Source organism: Megascapheus bottae, chromosome 10 (genome assembly GCF_031878675.1).
Source record: "Megascapheus bottae isolate mThoBot1 chromosome 10, mThoBot2.hap1, whole genome shotgun sequence".
Taxonomy (NCBI): domain Eukaryota; kingdom Metazoa; phylum Chordata; class Mammalia; order Rodentia; family Geomyidae; genus Megascapheus; species Megascapheus bottae.
Window position 1 is genome coordinate 3,000,259 of NC_143518.1, and position 18,979 is coordinate 3,019,237.

Below are 18,979 nucleotides of genomic sequence, written 5' to 3' on the forward strand. Positions count from 1 at the left end.
CTTTTCAAATTGAACCACATTTTTCAAAAAAATCTTATAAAGACTGCAGAAATTCACAAATGCAGGATTGTTGCTTTTAAAAAAAACTTAGTTTTTTTGTCATGTACATAATACTCTTCATTTTTCAAAGAACCTTTTCTCTTTTATCCTATTATTATTATAATCAGAAATAGAATACTAAACAAGAAACTTCTCCAAGTTCTCCAAGTGGCTGAATCTAGAGCGAATCATGTTTAGTGAGACAAGTCAAGACCAAAGGAACAGAAGGCACATGGTATCCTTACTATGTGGCTATTAGATCCAAACAGTACAAGAGCGAGGACTCAATATTTGCATACCCAATATTATGGACATGGTATTGGAAATATAAACACAACTACATAGACATAAAAATTTATGACTCTATAGACATAATGTTTTATTACATAGATTAATATGTATCTATGACATATAAACCATCAGCCTAATTTTAATTATGTTCTAAAATCTAAGTGCCAGTGATTATATGTAGAGATTCCCTTCTTGAATACTGTTTGTTAAATACATCATTTGAAATATGATGTAAAAATCAATGTTAATAAATTCTTTAATAAAAAATACAGATCTTCACAAGAAAACATGAGGATTTCTATAAGAATGTTCTTCCTTGATTCTTTGTTAATCTCATCTATCAATTTAGAGGGTGACCCTTTTGCTTCTAAAATTTTGTGGCTCGGAAAGTTCTCCATATTTTGTGTGCAAAAGCAGATGCACCTGGGCCAGGAGTTTGGCCTAGTGGTAGAGTGCTTGCCTAGCATTCACAAAGCCCTGGGTTTGATTCTTCAGTACCACATGCATAAAAAAAAATTGGAAATGGTGCTGTGGCTCAAGTGATAGAGCAGGGCGCCTTGAGAAAGTCCAAGGACCTGAGCTCAAGCCTCCAGGACTGGCTAAATAAATAAATAAATGCACCTATGATTAGTTATTATTAGGATAGTGAGGATATTTTTAACTTCCTTTATACGTTTGTTTTCTACATTATGAGGATGAGATGTTAACATGTTGGGTTTTTCTTCTTCCATGCATGCCACATGCATTAAATAAATGGCAGTCGGCAGACCACAGGGCAGCTTGGGACTCCCAGCAGGCCAGTCCCCACCATTTGAGAGCTCACCTTGCAGCTGACAGACATGGTGGCTCGGTACAGGTATTTTCTGATTATTGCATGAGTGCTTATTCCCCAAATTTATACACTAACCCCCTTTTTTTTTTTTGAACTCATGGCATGATTTTATATCCTTATGGAAAGCTTGTTGCTGAATTCTGTCCATAATACTATTCTTTTGTTATTTAACCACAGAACAAAATTAACATGGTCTAAAAGACCACCAGGAAGATGGCAGTTTTGCCTTTGTTCATTTTTGCAAATATGTGCACCCAAAATACTTAGTCATACTCAGACTAGGAAAATGAACTATGATTTTTTAAATATTGATAAAACTTTGGTTTTCAATAAGATAAATCTTTAATACAGTATGTAATAGAACAATTTTATACCCTTTTCCAGGCATTGACTTTTGTTTTCTCAAATTTCATTCATATATATCTAAAATTTTCATCTTTAATACTCAGAATATATTTTCTGATTAATTGATCAAATGAATATGATCCTGATTTGTTTATTTATTTTGTGCTGGTACTGAGGCTTCAACTCAGTGTCTGGGCTCCATCACTTAGCCATTTTGTTCAACGTTAGTGCTTTTCCATTTGAGTTACAGGTCCATTTCCAACTTTTTGTCACTAACTGTAGTTAAGACTCTTGGACATTTCCTGTCCTGGCTGGCTTCCAAATGTGATCTTCATATCTTAGCTTCTTGAGTAGCTAGGATTGTAGGCATGAGCCACCAGATCCTGTTTTGGCCCTGATTTTTATAAAGTAACATTTTTGTTTTTACTTTTAGAAAATTGTCGGATAAATAGTTTCCATGATAAATATTTATTAAGTGTTTCCCGTCATGAGTTTCACACAAGTTTAAAGCAATTTTTAAATTTTAGTTTGTATTTTTCATATACACTTAGGAACAGCTACTATATTCTGCCCTCTCAGACTCTCTGTTTCAATCATTTGTGTATATTATAGAACTAGGAAGAGTACAGTGAGTTTCTTAAACTTATTAAAATATCTACTTATGATAACCTAAATTCGGGTTTGAAGTATTTGAGTTAAGGTTATATCCATCTATTTCATTTTAGAATCTTTTGTTTGTTTTTCTACGTACGTTCCTAATTGACAATTTCCCATTATATTTGATTAATTTTGAAGTTTTCTTAATGTATACTTAATCAGGTCTATGCTTTATAGTTTATTCTTCCCTTAAATTCTAATATTATTACCAATTACCCCCATAAAATCCTTAAAAGTAGCATGAGACTGAGAATTATACCCATATATCTGAAGATTTTATTTTTAATGTATTCTTGATCTGTGTGTTTTTAAAAATCTCTAGGAGAGGGTCCAGGAGCATAGCCTAGTGATAGAGTGCTCGCCTAGCATGCACGAAGCCCTGGGTTGGATTTCTCAGTACTACATATTCAGAAAAAGCTGGAAGTGTTGCTGTGGCACAAGGGGCAGGGCGCTAGCCTTGAGCACAGTGTGTCTAAGGATAGTGCCCAGGCCCTGGGTTCAAGCCCCAAGACTGGCAAAAAAAAAAAAATCTCTTGGAGAATCTCATGTGTTCATCTCTGACACTGGTAATAAACATGGCTGAGAAACAGGTCTGTCAGATTCAGTTTCTTGACCATTTAGTATTCAGAAGACTCTTTTTAATTTGCCTTGGGGCTTGAACTCGGCTTGGGCTCTTGTCTTTGAGCTCGTCAACTCAAAACTAACACTTCACCACTTGAGCCACAGTGCTATTTCCAGTTTTCTGGTGGCTATTGGAGATAAGAGTCTCACAGACTTTCATGCGCGGGCTGGCTTTGAACTGTGACCCTCAGATTCATCATCCTGAGTAGCTAAGATTACAGGCCTCAGAAAACATTTCTTCTAGGTACTAAGTACTATCTTTCTCTGGAGGTTTCCAAAGATGAGACTAGAGAGTAGGCAGTAGGGATAGCTTAGAATACGAGTGGACTATAGATAGACACACCTAACCTTTTAGGGTTTAGAAGGGCTACATTTCTTGGAAAAAATAATACCTAAATGAAGACCAAAAGAACCTAAGGGAGTTAGCAGGGAGGACTGAAAGGGAAAAGAGAAGAAGGTAGAAAAGAGTGTGCATAAGGTTGTGGAGAAGAGAGATATATTGAAAAAACTGAATTCAATTAATCTGTGTGTCAGAGGTGAGGCTGAGATGTAGTCGGGAGGCAGATTTTGCAGGAGACAGGTCTTGTTTAATAACAAATGGAATATTTGGAATTTAGTCAGAAGATTCTGGGTAATTATAAAGAGAATTAAGTAGGGGACTACTTGACTAGATTTGTGTTTGCTTAATAAAGACCACATTTGCTAGAGATGATAGTAAAAGAAGTGAGTCTGGGCACAGCTAGATCACTGCTTAGGAACATTGATAAGTAGTGAGATGCAGAGAAATGAGAAGATTAGAAAAGTTATTAGAAAGAACAGCTGAGTACAAGGGACTAGTGTAAAGGAAGTTCTCAGTTACCCTTGACACTTTCTTGCCTGAAAAATTAGAACTCCAGAATTAGGTTGAAAAATGTACTGGGAAGACTAGGAGTGTGGCTTAGTGGTAAAGTGCTTATCTAGCATGCATGAAGCCCTGAGTTCGATTCCTCAATATCACATGAGCAGAAAAAGCTGGAAGTGGCATTGGTTCTAGTGATAGAGTGCTAGTCCTGAGCAAAAGAAGCTCAAGGACAGTATCCAGGCCCTGAGTTCAAGCTCCAGAACTAGCCCCACCACTATCCCCCAAAACCAACATATACTGGTAGGATAGAGGGGTTGGAAATAATTAGAATGCAGTATAAATGTGTAGAGGTGCAACAGTGAACACACCCCTATAACTAACATAAGCTATTAAAAAATATACTAGCAGCAGATTTGGTAAACTCTACTTGTCCTATTCTTGTGCCTGCTACAGTAGCACAACTTTCGTGACCCAGTGTTACTGGAGACTTGGCATCCTGTTCAGCTGAGGGGTATCTGAATGTAGAAGACATGAAAGGACATGTTACCTACTATGTAGATTGAATTTTAGTGTTAAAACAGGTTTAAGCTCCTGGGGGACAAAACAATAGTATCTATTTAAAAGATATATGTACAGGCTGGAGTTGGTAGAGTGCTATAACCACTGAGCAAAACCCAATGAGCTTTAGTTCCAGTCTCAGAACATCCCCCCTCCAAAAAAAAAAAGACTTGTAACCAGTCCCTGTTAAGAAAAACGAAAGAATAACATGACTTGTTGCAATAAAATTCTCATATTTGAGCCAGTATAGCACAGAAGGGTATGAATAACAGCTATGAAAACAGTTTCTTGCCCACATAGAACACATACATGATTAGAGTGGAGTGATAGTTTCTGTATCAACAGTGAAATTGTAAATGTAGAATTATCTAAAACATTTTTAATATTATTACCAATTACCCCCATAAAATCCTTAAAAGTAGCATGAGCTGGTGACTCATGCCTGTAATCCTAGCTACTCAGGAGGCTGAGATCTGAGGATCATGGTTCAAAGCCAGCCCAACATGAAAGTCTGTGAGATTCTTATCTCCAGTTAGCCACCAGAAAACTGGAAGTGATGCTGTGACTCAAAATGGTAGAGTGCTAGCCTTGAGCTGAATTGTTCAGGGACAGCACCCAGGCCCCATGGCTGGGGGGGGGAAAAAAAATCTTTAAAGGTACAGAGCTACTAACAAGGAACAAAATGGAGTGACCGTTAGAATCACATATTCCTTCTATAGCTTTTTGGAGTTCTAATACCTGCCCAAGAATTGTAGCTTTTTGCCTTTATTATATTAATACTTTGCAGATTACATTCTGTAGTCTAGGTCAAGATTTCTTTGTCCATTAATTGCTGGGATAAATCCTTATTATTAGTTTCATACTCTTTTATAATGTTTTTACAGTAACATTTCTGAACATTTTAATCATCAAAGAAAATAGCGTTCTAATAGCTCTACTAGTGAAAATTAGCTTGAAAATTAATTTGGTTTGTCATTTTTTTCAAAGTCCATGAGAATGTCTCTAATCCTTAGGATCATTTTTTTGGAATATCAAGAATATTAGATCTCCAGTTGTAGTTTTTAGAATATGTAAGAAAGTTAGTTTCAAATAATACATATAGACCCTAGTACAGGTCTGGTACGCTCTTTGGAAAATATTTTTAACTACATATTGTACTATTTTTTCAAATGTCCTTTGGAAAAAACTGGATCCACAAAATACACAAAATACACAATGCCTTAGTATTTCTAGTATGCTTACTGGGTAGATGGAAATCTAGCTGGTTAACACAGAGTATCAACTGTGCATTTGGTAATTATGATTCCAAGAGTTGAGTATATATTGGAAGATAGTAGTATAAGTAATTTCTTAGGAATTAAGTCTATTTAGAAAATATATTTGCTTTAAAAGCCCTACAAAACTTCTATTATCTTTGTAAGATGTTATCTCTGTACTCAGTAATACAAAGTGACATTTGGAATGAGATCCAGTAGGTACCGTTTAAGTGGATTGTTATTTATCTCCCCCATGTTTACCTATGACCTGTTACCCCTAAGTGTGCCCTTGAACCTCAGATAGTGAAACTAGAGTTTGGTAGCCTTTTTTGTTGTTTTTTGTGGGGGCTTGAACTCTGTTCCTGGGTACTGTCCCCGAGCTCTTCAGCTCAAAGCTTTGAGCCACAGTGCCACTTTCCGGTTTTCTAGTGGTTTATTGGATGGAGGCATCTCACAGACTTTCATGCCACAGCTGACTTTGAACCTTATTCCCCAAATCTCAGCCTCCTGAGTAGCTAGGATTACAGGTGTGAGCCATCAGTGCCCAGCTGGTAGCCCCTCCCTCTCTCATTCTAACATAAGAGGCTCAGTTTCTTTTCAAAATTTCAGTGTGACAAGAAATTGATTTAGAATAATAGAATAAATAACAATCCTAAAAAACACCTGAATTTTCAAGTTTTTGAAATGTCAAGTCTGAGAGCATCTGACATTTCTATATAATTTTCATTAAAAATGATCTTGAACTCTAATATTTCAGGAATTTTTGTCTTCTAGTTCAAATTAATTCTTCAGACTAAGACTTATAAAAATGGTGTATATGTCTTGTTGACTAGTTTAAGCTTCTAGCACCGTAATGATAAATTAGGTAATGTGTCACGGATAGACAGTAACTGTTTTTGGAATTTGAAATACTTTGGTTTTAGAGTATGAACTAGGATACCTGAAGTAAAGGCATACATGTTAGAGAAGCAGCTTGGAATCTGAGATGGTGTCACTTATCCCTTCAGCTGCCCAGGGCGAGTGTATGCAAAAAAGAAAAGGAAACCTGTGAAAATTATACTGGGGAAAGAAAGTAATGGAGATGATTCAATGAACTGTTTGTCAACTCTGTTCATGGCACTCTGTTAGTTAAAGGTGGCAAATTCATGTGTATGAAAATCTTACTAAGTTTTGTTGTTTTCCTTTTCAAGGCAGGTAATCTGAGATTTTAAAGTTTTAAATTAAGAATAAGGAATGAAGTAATGTTTCAGAACTCAAAAACAATTATTCTAAAATGTTTTTAGAATAAGAGAAATACTTAGGAAGAGTGATAGAGGCGTTGTAGGAACAGAGGCAGACTTAGGTACAATATTCTTCTCCTTACATTGTCACCAGTAATGATCAAAGTATTTTTGTATGTCTTCATTTGTAGATAGAAAACCAAATCTAGCATTTATTTCTTAGGGTATATTTCACATAGGATACCTCTAACTTAATTTCCATAACTCAAGAATTAACTCAGATGTAATAACTGATTTCTTTCTTTGAGGAGGAGTCTGTCAGGTCATGAGAGAAGGGTACTCATCTGTTTTATATCATATAGTGTTCCAATTAACTAGAACAGGGCCTGGCATATTATGAATTCCTTTAAAGCTTTTAAATTCAGTTCTTGCAATATATGAGGCTCTATAAGTAGTATTGCTAAGTCTAGTAGTTTGCCCATTTTGGTGTTCATACTGTATATAGAGAAGATAGGCCTATACCTCTATACAAATTTTTTTCTGATAAAGGGATTAGGTAAAGGTTAAAAAATGAAAATTCTTGATGAATTCTGAGAAGATAGGATGACTGTAGCTGAAATTTTTTTCTGTGGGAATCATAGGAAGAATAATAGATTTAAATGGAGGTATGATTAATTTGGCCTTCGAAATGCTGTGTTTATGGTGCCAAATTCAGTGCAGCCTAAGAGATTGAGTGACTTGTGACTTGTTAGGCTTGTTAGAGATGAGGGTTGAAGCCGTAACTCCAGGTGATACTGTAATGATAATGATGGCCACCATATATGGATGTCTTATTAAATCCAGCCATTCGCTGTGTATTCTATTTCCCTTCATACTCTTAGAAACCATGTTAAATAGATACTGCTATTTTCCAGTTTTCAGTTAAAGACCCCTAAGATTTACGTAAGCAAGAAAAGGGGTCTTATTTATTTATTGTGTCTTCATACTTCCACTAAGTTTCATGACAATGGGAGCTGTGTCTTATTCCTTGCTGTAGCTGATACAGAATAGGCAATCTAAATAATTTGTCAAAATGAATGAGTGAAATCCTGCAACAAAAGAAAGACCCGACACATTTCTGATGAGCAGAATAGTTAAAGTGTAGACTCATTGCCCCAGTAGTCAGTCACCTTACATCAAAGAGATACAGAAATGTTTCAGAAAGTGAGGGCTGAGCACAACTCACAGAACACATTTTTGAAGACTCATCAATTATTTTCTAGAGAAGTACTTATAAAGAAAATAAGAGAATTAAAGAAGAACTAGGCTAATAAGTGAATTGGCAAACAAAGAGATTTGGAAAATTTACAAGTTATTGTTACTTTTATTGGAAAGAGCAATATTAAAGTTTCCATGGGAAATAACTTAACCTGTCAGTGCACCAAAGAAGATGGTGCACAGAAGAAACTGATTGACTCTGTGCAGGAAAAGTTAGCTTTCAACACCTGAAGTGGAACACAGAATACTCACAAAGGAAAATGCTGGGTTTATTTTAATTATAAACAACTACTTATTGTTTTTTTATTTCTCATCTTAATTTTCTAATTTAAATATTTTACTCAGTGTATATGTATATATGTTTAATGTATTTGTATGATGTATCAGTATTGATTTTTTTTAATAGGTTGTAAGTTCTACAAATGGAGAGTTAAACACAGATGATCCCACAGCAGGACGTTCTAACGCACCCATCACTGCCCCCACTGAAGTAGAAGTGATGGACGAAACCAAGTATGTATTGGTTTAGTTTGTCAGGGAGCTTTTTGTTCTTTCTCTGCATGTTTCAAATTAATTTGAGGTTGCATTAAATATTTTATGATTCCCCCCCACAGGAAATAGGTAATAGAAAACAAGTGGTATATTTATGTTCATCTTTTTCTTTGAAATGCTATTGTGATAAATATTTTAATAACAATCATAGTTATTTTAAAAGTTTTTTCAAATTCTTATTTAAAATTAATAGCATATTTTTAGCTTTTGATCTTTGAACTTTGCATGAAAGTAGTTACCATACTATTGATAACTGTTTTTCCTGTAAGTATAAAAATAATTCTGTTTTATAGGATGCTGCATAGTTTGTTATTCGGTTTAAAATACAAATTACCTTAATTCTGCTTGGATAATTTATGATAAACAATGTGATCGTTTCATTGTGTGCTGTTTCTGATGATCTCTCTTTTTTTTCCTTGTATTTTTTTTTTATGTGTATAGCTGCCAGAAAGTGTTGAACATGTGGTGAGTTCTCAAGTGTAGGCAGGCAGAAATAGCTCCGTTGGTTATAATTTCAAATACTTAGCACGTTAAAAAAATGAATCTCTGACTATAGAAATCATAATTGGTAAATGTTACATAAAAGTATTTGCTATCATTAACAGTAGCTCGGGAGAGCAAAAGATACGTATTTGAGGAGCTCTTTTGCCTGCTGCAGCTTTTTTGCTTTAACATTGTGTAGATGGTATGTGAACCCTGCTTGTGCTTGTGCTTTTCTTTATTCTAAATAGAAAAAGAGGCAAATTTTCTTTTCTCCTCTTTGTAATTACTGTGAAGTACTTATAACAGGCTCTCTTCCCTATGTTACCACTAAAACTATATTTTATTACTAACCAGTTATCATGGTCATTAAATATAATGTTGACACACTTGATGATAAACTCCATAGAGAAAAAACTCTTAAAAGTAGTTCCTGACAACAGATATTACCAAACATTTTTTTTATTTTTATTTTTACTTGTGAAAATGATACTTACACTGGCTTTTAGTTTTTATGTCTTAGTTTCAGGAACATTTTGAATCAGCCTTTGAATAAACAAAGTAAGATGGTTACATTGATAAATTTTGAAACATTTTATTTGTTGTAGTGAGCAGAAAGTGACTCAAGGGTGTGACTTAAGTTTTCATCTGTGGTTAGATCATTTATTTTGCATCAGTATTCCTTTTATATTTTTTATTGTAATGTATAGAGGGGTTACAGTTATATTTTCCAGATAGTAGGTGCATTACTTCTCACACATTGATACCTCTTCTCATGTTTTGTCCCCATTTCCTTCCCTTCACCCCTCCCAATAATCTTGTTTTCCCCCTTCCTTTTCCTATTTCAAATAAACAATAAATGTATATATACAATATGCCAGGTAACAAGTCAGATATTGTAACAATATGAGATTAACAAAAGGGCAACAAAAAAGAGAAATTACAAAGTACATTAAGAACAACAATCACACAAGATAAAGCTCTTGTTTCCATATCCTGGAGATCCTTTCATTTAGCCTCATCCTATATGGCTTTATATATCTAGGTTTTGTGCTATTGTAATCCTCTGCTAGGAGAGTCCTAGGTGTGTACTAATTATTACAAAAGAGGGAAACAATTGAGCCTATGTTCCTTTGGCTCTGGCTTCACTTAAAAAGATTTTTTCCAAGTCTTTCCATTTCTCTATGAATAGGATGATGTCATTCTTTCTGGTGGCAGCATAGAATTCCATTGTATATAAATACCACATCTTCTTGATCCAATCAACTGAGGGGCATCTGGGTTGGTTCCATACCTTCATTATGGTAAATAGTGCTGCAGTGAACATTGTTGTGCTAGTGGCTTTAGTATGTCCATTGTTTCTGCATCAGTATTCTTTAGTGATTTGTTCTTAAAAGTGTGTTAATGTGACAGACTGAGTGCATTCATTTATTTAGTTCCTAGTGTTCTAAAATTTGGTAGTTTCTACAATTATGAAGATGAACAAAATGATAATTTGGAGGTTGTTGGGGTTTTTTTGTTGTTGTATTTTGTTTTTGTTTTTGTTTTTTTGCCAGTCTTGGGGCTTGAACTCAGGGCCTGATCTGGGCACTGGCCTTGAGCTTTCTCAAGGTGAATACACTTATCACTTGAGCCACAGCACCACTTCCAGCTTTTTCTGTGTATGTGGTACTGAGGACTAAAGTCTGTCTTTGTGCATGCTGGGCAAGTACTCCACCATTAGGCCAAACTCCTGGCCCCAAATGATAATTTTTTAGAAATGATTTTAGTGTAAACGCAATATAACTTTCTAAAAGTTTTTTTGTTGTAAAGGTGATGTACAGAAAGTCAGGTATTGAGTCCATTTCTTTTTGAACAGTGTCGCCTCTTCCTTCCCATCCCTCCTCCCCTACAAACTGTATAGTTGATTTCAACAGTATCTAGTGTACATCACTGCTACATGTGTTCACTCTTCGTCCCTCGTCTTCTGTGCTTCCTCTCTCCCTCCCAAATCCGACACACTTACATACAAGGCAAAAGGTGCAGACATCAAGACCAGTGGCAAAATATGTAACTTTTAAACATTGAACCTAGGAGTTCACATATGCCAGGCAAGTGATCACCACTGAGTTAACACCCCACCACTAAAGCTGTTTAGGAGAGAGGATAAATGGATTTTAGGTATACAGAAGAGCATGGGTGAAGTAAGGAGATGAGTCTCAAAGCCTGTGTGGTATGTGCTAATAATGACAAAAACAAATGCTTTCACTGCCTTCCTGTCCTTCCTCTTCTTTTTTTTCTTCTTCTCCCTGTAAAGGCAAAACTGAGAAGTAGATTGAAAGAACATAGTAGAGAGCTATCTAGACTCATTTGCCTTAGACAAAAGAGAGTGGTTGATGGGACCAGTATAACAGGCGGTTCAGATGACAGATTTGGGGAGAGAGAGACTTTAGTGTAAATTTCAGCTGTTTACCTCAATTTACAACCCTCTTGTACCAGCCTCCTGAGTGCTGGGATTAGAGGCAAACATCACAACAGCAAGCTGGGAATTTTGCTAAAATTTCAACAGTTGTTTGGACAAGACAAAAATTTCTGAACCAAGATATCATGGGAAAAGGAGGGTGAAAAATCTTGTGAGTATTTAGACTGAGACTAAGGGCATGTGGATAGAAGGAAAGAAGAAGCTGGGGTATGAATGAGTCCTGTTAGGTTTCTGCTTGCACAAGGTAGGTGGATGGTCTGCCCCTGATATCAGCCCTTCCTTGAAACCTAGACACTGAAAGATGAGGTTATGTTTCGGGCATTGATTTTAAGGGAAAAATGTCTTTGTCAAAGAGTTAAAAGATTAGGTATTATTGAAAGATAATTTGTACACATCTTAATTTGGTTTGGGGAGATTGGCCTACTCTTTCCTTTCTTTTTCTCTCTGTCGTTGAACTCAGGACCTGTCCTGGCTAATCAGGCACTCGTGTCATTTTGTTTTAGTTAGGATCTTGTTTTTGCTTGCGGTGACAGGACCATGATCTTCCTCTCATCCCTGCCTATCTAGGATTCCAGTCTTGAACCCCTGTGCCTGGCTTTTTTACTGGATGTCTTGCTAATATTTTTCCCAAGCTGGTCCTCCCAAGTCCACCCCCACTTGTTCACATCATCTGAGGTACTGTGAGGGCTTGCTGTTTATAGTAGTTACTGACAGTCACTGTCATTTTTTCCCCTGACCTCAGTAGTGCCTAGTGCTGAAATTCTGTTGTCCGCTTTTACACATGTCCCTGCACTTCCATACATTGAAGTCCTGGTCCCACCTATGTCTGCAGTGCATGTCCTGCAGCATCCAGGACTGAGAGTGATTAGAAGAAGAAACAGGAACAGTCATCCAGGAACCGCAGTAAGAAGAGCAGTGCTTTCTGACCTTAAGGTTCAGACTTGGTTAAGAATGCCAGGCAAGTCATTTTTCTCCAAAACACCTGTGTGAGATAGGCACAAAAATGTTTACTTTCTGAAAGTCACTAGAACTTTGTGCCCGAGAGAGAACTCTTAAGTTAGAACATGCCTAAGATCTTTACTATGTTCTGACTCTTAGGAATCATTTTTAGGAGCCAAAATATTAATTTATTCACTAGCTTTATTAAATGAGTATCAAGTTGATACTGCCTTGTTGGGGTGTATCTGGGAGCAAGCCCTTGAAAAGCTTAAATTGTGGCGTGAAGGAGCAGGAATTTCAGAGCTAACAAAGGAGTAAAGGGCTAGGGCCTTGTGGCCCCAATTGGAGAGCACCTGCTTTACTAATGTAGGTCCAGTACAATGGGGACGGAGACAACTGAGCAGAGACTTAATTCTTAATCAGTAAGAGTGTAAATCTTACTGGAAATGACTTTAAAGGAATCACCCAGGGTTAAAATACCCATTTTTAGGGTGTATTTTGAGAACATTTCTGAATTTTCTGTTAGATGAAACAGTGCTGCCATCTTGTGGTAGTTTCTTTAGAAGCAATCTAGCTTTGCTTTTGGAAGTCTAAGGCTATTTTTACTTAGTGAGATTTATTTTTGAAAAAGAGGTTTTGTGGGGTTTTTTTTTTTTTGGTAAATTAGGATTGAACTTAAAGGGCTCTACAATTAGAATTCACCTTAAAATTTTATTTAGTATGAAATAAATACCTGGCATAGATTTCTGTATTTGATCATACTGAAAATGATACTGGGAAATACATAAGGCATGTGAATAGCTAAGAGAAGTATGAAAAACTGGGACTTGAGTTTGCTAACAAAAACTTATGACATTAAATTCCCTATTCCAAAAGGCTTATGTAATTTAAAATAATATTTTAGAAAAAGTTTTGAAGGGATGCACTTTAGGAATTCAAAATGACATCATATCTTGCAACAGTTCACACCATTTAAAGAACTTTATGTTAATTAATCCATTTCCATTTAAGTATGATCTAATTCTTAAAGTTAGTGTTTAAAAATCCATCTCTTGGGACCAGAAGTTTGGCCTAGTGGTGGAGTGCTTGCTTAGCATGCACAGAGACCCAGGTTTGATTCCTCAGTACCATATACATAGAAAAAAGCCGGAAGTAGTGCTGTGGCCCAAGTGGTAGAGTTCTAGCCCTGAGAAAGCCAAAGGGCAGTGCTCAGGCCCTGAGTTCAAGGCCCAGGAGTGGCAAAAAAAAAAAATCTGTCTGTTTTGAATACCAGTTTTTGATGCTTTATCAGCTTTTTTACCCTCTGGATGTTTTCTGACTTTTTTTTTTAAGTCTTTGGTTAAAAGATTTTTATCTCTTAAAAAGCTTTTTTGACTTAAATCATGTTTTGCTTTACAGAAAATTTATGTAACAGATTTGAGCAAGATTTGATAGCTAGGATTAACAAGCTGTTGACTTATTTTTTCCAAGCCTAGGGAGGATCGGATGCCTGGTGGGCCTTGCTTTCCTAGGTTAGCACTTGCCTAGGCCCTTGGCTGCATAACTCTTTTCTTTTTTCTGGTAGTTTGCTCAGTGATATGAGGTAAGGTTTGTAAACATTCATAACTGTAGATATTCCTGGTTAAATCTTTATCAGCTGACAGCACAAATTCACACTACTGGCATCTCATTGACTGGTCATATTGCACTGTTTGGTGTAGTTGTGTGATGTGGGTCTCTGCAGAAACCATAATTAATGACGTGAAATTACTTTTATTAAATGTAATGCACCGTTCTGTACATTACCCTGACAATAAAATACAATAAAAAATAGAGATTGATAACTAGATAGTATAAAATAGGACTCTTAAAACTACAAGGTGTTTATTATGATTATCTTGCAGATGTTGTTAATACCCCTTAATGAATGTGGGTTAGTAAGAATTCCAAGAGCATTCTGCTTTTTTTTTTCTTTTGCCAGTCCTGGGCTTGAGCTCAGGGCAAGCACTGTCCATGGACTTTCTCAAGGCTAGAGCTCTACTACTTGAGCCTCAGCAGCACTTCCGGCCTTTCTCTATGTATGTAGGAATTGAACCTGGGTCTCCGTGCATGCTGGGCAAGCACTCTACCACTAGGCCAAACTCTCGGCCCCACATTTTGCTTTTATTACAAAATATGTATACCAACACACTCACATTGGATTTCAGTGGAAAACTCGAGAATAGCTAGCCATTTTTGCCTGTACCAAAAGAAAATTCAAGACCAGAGCATGGATCAAGTAGTACAGTACTTGTCTTCAAATAGAGATCCGTGAGTTCAAATCCTAGTACTATCAAAAGGAAAAAAAATAAACATAAAAGGAATTAGAGGTAACTTTTCTTTATATTGCTCTGGATGAGTGCTGATCACCTATGCTTATTTCCTTTTGGGTTTTAATAGCCTCCACATGAGTGTGCAGTATGGTAGGAAGAAAATGTACTGTGAGAGAACCTGGTTCTCTCTAGTCTTCACATATTGTTCTGAATTATAAAGTCACCTTGATTATGTTGTTTGAAATACTCAGTGTGTGTTCACGTAAGGGAGTACATAGTAAGGTTGACATTGTTTTAGCTTTTTAAGTGGCAGTTTTGGTCTTGTGTATGTGATATTGTTCATTTCTACTTGGTAAATATGGCAGGAAATGTTCTTCTTAGTTCCTTTTGTCTCTGGATTCCAAACTGATTCCTGGTGACCCAGAGGTCACCACCCTTAGAATCACCCTTGCCTTTGTTCCAATAGCTTCAGCAATCTTGTATCAGAGGGGAAGGGAGAGACTGCCTGGGGGAGGGAGGTGGGGAGGAAGGGAACATGAGGAAAGCAGGCCCTGCCAGCTTACTGAGCATTCTAACTCCTATGTTGGCTCAGTTGAGAAGCAGAGCCATAGGTTCCCACCCTTTTGGAGCAAAGTCCTTTGAATTTGCTGGCTCCTGTTCACATTGCCTAGGATGCATCACTACAACTAAAAGGCATGTTGAGGAGACATAATTGTAACAACTCTGTCATAGTTTCACTAATAGACATGCTTCACTGGTATATTTACTTTTTTTTTTTTTTTTGCACTAGCCTGTTGCTTTTTATGACTCTTTAGTTAATACAATTGATTTAGCCATTGTTAATTTTAGGGCTTGTATAATAAAGCATTGTTTCCCTCTCTTTCCAGGTGCTGCTGTTTTTTCAAACGAAGGAAAAGGAAAACCCTGCAGCGACACAAGTGACTGTGGACACAGATAGCGGAGCATTGCTTACACGTTCATCTGCTGTCATGGTTGAAATCATCTCTAGAGTGACCACATAGATTTTCAAGGACTCGCAGAAACAAAAAATGTCATACTTTCATACTTCATTTTGTGGTTGTCTTGCATTCGTATTTTTTTTTTTTGCCTAATTTAACTTTTATGGAAGCTTTAAAGTGTGATCAAAACCTGAGTGCTTTGTCTATCAGTGAGTGGAGTGGACCAGTGAGGTGACACTGCTGAGCTCATGTCCACAGGATGTTTTCCAGAAGCTCTTCTGCTTATTAGGAAAGCCGTGTGTAATCTTACTTGTCGAGCAATTAGGTACCTAGTGCAGAAGCATATGCCAACAGAAATTTCCTTCCCAATGGACAGGGTCGCAGAGAAAACAAGAATTGGCTGAATATTTTTAAAATTCCTTGAGATGTTTCTATTTTATGTCACCTGCATTGATTGCAGTATTCCTGATGGTACTGTACTCATGAGTCCTCTTAACATTCCCTCTGTGAAATCGGTACACTCACTTCCTAGAGGTACTGAGCAAAACATGCAATAGTCCGGCAGATGGAGTCACAAAGAAGTGTGGGACGTCCCAGCTCTTTTGTTGCCCTACTATGTGAAGTGCAGTGTTACGAAGTGGCAAAAGCACTTGTCTTTTTTTTCTTTTAAGTCCAAATATTTATATAGTATAACTTTATGCTTCCAGATGATAGTGTATGCTGGGTATCAAGGAATGGATATTTTGAGAAGTTGGGATTTTAAAAAAATACACTAAGCAAAAGAAGTAAATGTGAAGTTGGTTGAGCTTGAAGCCTGCTGACAATACTTCACCCTCCTGGAGAAAACTGAGTGGTGGTATCTGTTAAGGGTTTTGCCCTTTGATTAACAAAACAAAACAGAAACACTTCCCAGCAATAAAAACTGGGTGGCTCACTAGATCGCCCTCTGTGCGCTAGTCCCTGGTATTAACTTTTCTAATTTGGGGGAATTTCCCCGCTTTCAGCAAGAGTTCCATGGTCGAACCGTGTTTGGAGAGGAGGTTCAGGTGCGCGTCTCCCTGGTCTTCCCAAGTGCCTGCAGTGGTGTGTGCGTGTATGTGTAGAGTAACAGTTGTATGTAAGAGGAAGCCCTTCCCACACTTCTTTAGTTGCTTTGTTTTAAGCCACAAAGATGGAAGTCTATTGTGACATTTGACTGGAAGGGTTAAAACAAGAAGACTGGCTGGAAAGAGTTACATTGGCCAGGTCTCCTTTTTACTGTTCAGTTGATACTTACTCCTCCCATGCAGTCTCCTCTTTGTCTTGAAGTATGTGCCTCCAGTGTGCTTATTTATTTTTATTGTCTCAAGGTAACATTTAAAATGTGCATCAATGTAAACAAATCCACATTTTTACTTCATTATTGCTTTTACAGGTATTTAATTGTACTTTGTAATTTATTTTTCTTATTAGCCAAAAGCTCATTGTGTTGTTTTTGATTTAGTAAGCATCATATGACACCACAAATCAGGACATTGTCACTGTTGCTCTGAGTCCGAGGATTAATCTTTTCCTGATTTTGAAGACCTAAGCCCAGCCTAGAAGACACTGGCTGTCTCATTTGGTCAACAATTCCATTCTATTTGTATAGATATTTGTTAAAATGTCTTAAACTACAGAAGTTACATACTGAGCTTTTATTTTTGCTTGCTTTGAGCAAGATAGGTGGATGTTTGGCCATTATAATGTGAAACCACTTCTTTCTTTACAGTATTTGACCAAATTTGTGTGTCTATGATATTTGTAAATACATGGGCTATCTGTATTTCTTATCATAAGCCTCTATTTAGTTTTATTCTCCATAGGGTTTTTTGGACTGTACAGTGTTTATATGATCTGAATCCCTTATACATAAGAAGGTGTGTATATTAATCCAATTATGGACTTAAATATTTTAAAAGTATGAATACCCTTATTTGCTGCAAAGACCAGTGTGTAGACATTTGCTTTTTAGCAATACTTTTTTTAAGTGCTCCATTTGAATGCCACGGATGGAGTCTTCTGGCAACATGGATGTCTTCAGTGGGAGGCAGCGCAGGTGTGTGCGAGCTATGCCAACGATGTTTTGCATTTTTATGCTTTTCTGTCAACACTAATGAAGTCAACCTTGCCTGAGCGTCTGAATAATGAAACACATCCCTGTTTAAAAGTATGTAACTGAAAAAAGAAATAAAAAATAAAGGTAGTTTTTTTAAACTTGCTTTTCCCCCTTTCCTCTAATCATGAGTAAAATAATCCCATCACTGATTCCAAGCAGGAGTTTTAAAAATGCACTTCATTTTGTCTGTGACACGTGAGCCGCAGAGCTGGAGGAACATGCTTCTGTTGTTTTATTTTTGTTGTACTTGCTCAGAGCATAGCTGTAAGGAGCACATGATCCAGAAGATTAAGCTTTTTTTGCTTTATATTTATCTGAATTAATTAGTTGAACAACTGAAGCTGTATTTTAATAAATGAAGGGAAGCAGAATGTATTCCCTTTTGAAAGTGAACTTATGTATTAGGCTCATAGAAATTGAGCAGTATGACTTCAGTGTTAAGTGAACAAATTTAAAATTGTTCGAATGGGAAGTACAAATTGTGACACTTCTGTCATTGTGTTTTAAGTGCTTTTACCAGTTGCATGAATAGAATTTTGTTAGATAAGGTAGCAGTCACTTAGTCTGGAAATACTGTTTCCATTAAGCCCCATGGGCAAAGCAGGAGAACTAACATATAACACATAATCTCTATTAGGCCTTACCTAGAAGAATCTGAGGGAAGATTCAGGTGTTGCATACTCAGTGATCATGTATTTGCATTACTTAAGAACCTTTGCCTCAAGTAATTGAACCATAATCTAGTTTAAGCAATCAGAGCTTTGTTTAGTTACAAAGTCCAGTGGTACATCACTTCAGATGTGGTTAATCCTGGTTCTAGGACAGGACTGTCTTCATGGCCCTTGGCTTGCTTTCTCTCCACCTCCCCTTTGTTAGTAGTACTGGGATTTGAATTGAGTTTCATGTCTACCAAGCAGGTGCTCTTATCACTTGAGACACTCCCTGCTTCATTTTGCTTTAGCTTCCCTTTCTCTCCCCCAATCCCCCAGCTCTTGATTTTATCTGAACTGGATTGGACCCAACCATGATCTTCCTATTTATATTTGGGCAGGAGGAGGATAGGCACATGTCACCATACTCAGCTTTGGGTAGGAAGGGAGGAATTACAGGCACATGCCACCATACTCAGCTTATTTGTTGTGGTATAGTCTTGTTAATTTGGGCTGAGATTGCAGGGTGTGATCCATCACTAGAGATTGGCTTCCTAGCCTACTATTTTCTTTATCCATGTGGTGGGATGGTG

General features: G+C 36.8%; 1 protein-coding gene across 8 annotated transcripts in view; it reads left to right on the forward strand.

The window, feature by feature from the left end:
• Csnk1g3 (casein kinase 1 gamma 3) overlaps positions 1-15,927 on the forward strand; it is a 95,917-nt gene extending 79,990 nt beyond the window's left edge. For 2 of the 8 annotated variants that reach the window (XM_090340085.1, XM_090340086.1), the window contains exons 11-14: positions 1,091-1,186; positions 8,324-8,430; positions 8,911-8,934; positions 15,528-15,927. In XM_090340085.1, the coding sequence (XP_090196211.1) occupies positions 1,091-1,186; positions 8,324-8,430; positions 8,911-8,934; positions 15,528-15,582 (282 nt within the window). In that variant the 3' untranslated portion in view covers positions 15,583-15,927. The remainder of the gene's footprint in view (positions 1-1,090; positions 1,187-8,323; positions 8,431-8,910; positions 8,935-15,527) is intronic. The other 6 variants (XM_090340087.1, XM_090340088.1, XM_090340089.1 and 3 more) reach the window with 3 other exon arrangements.
• Positions 15,928-18,979: the final 3,052 nt, after the last annotated feature.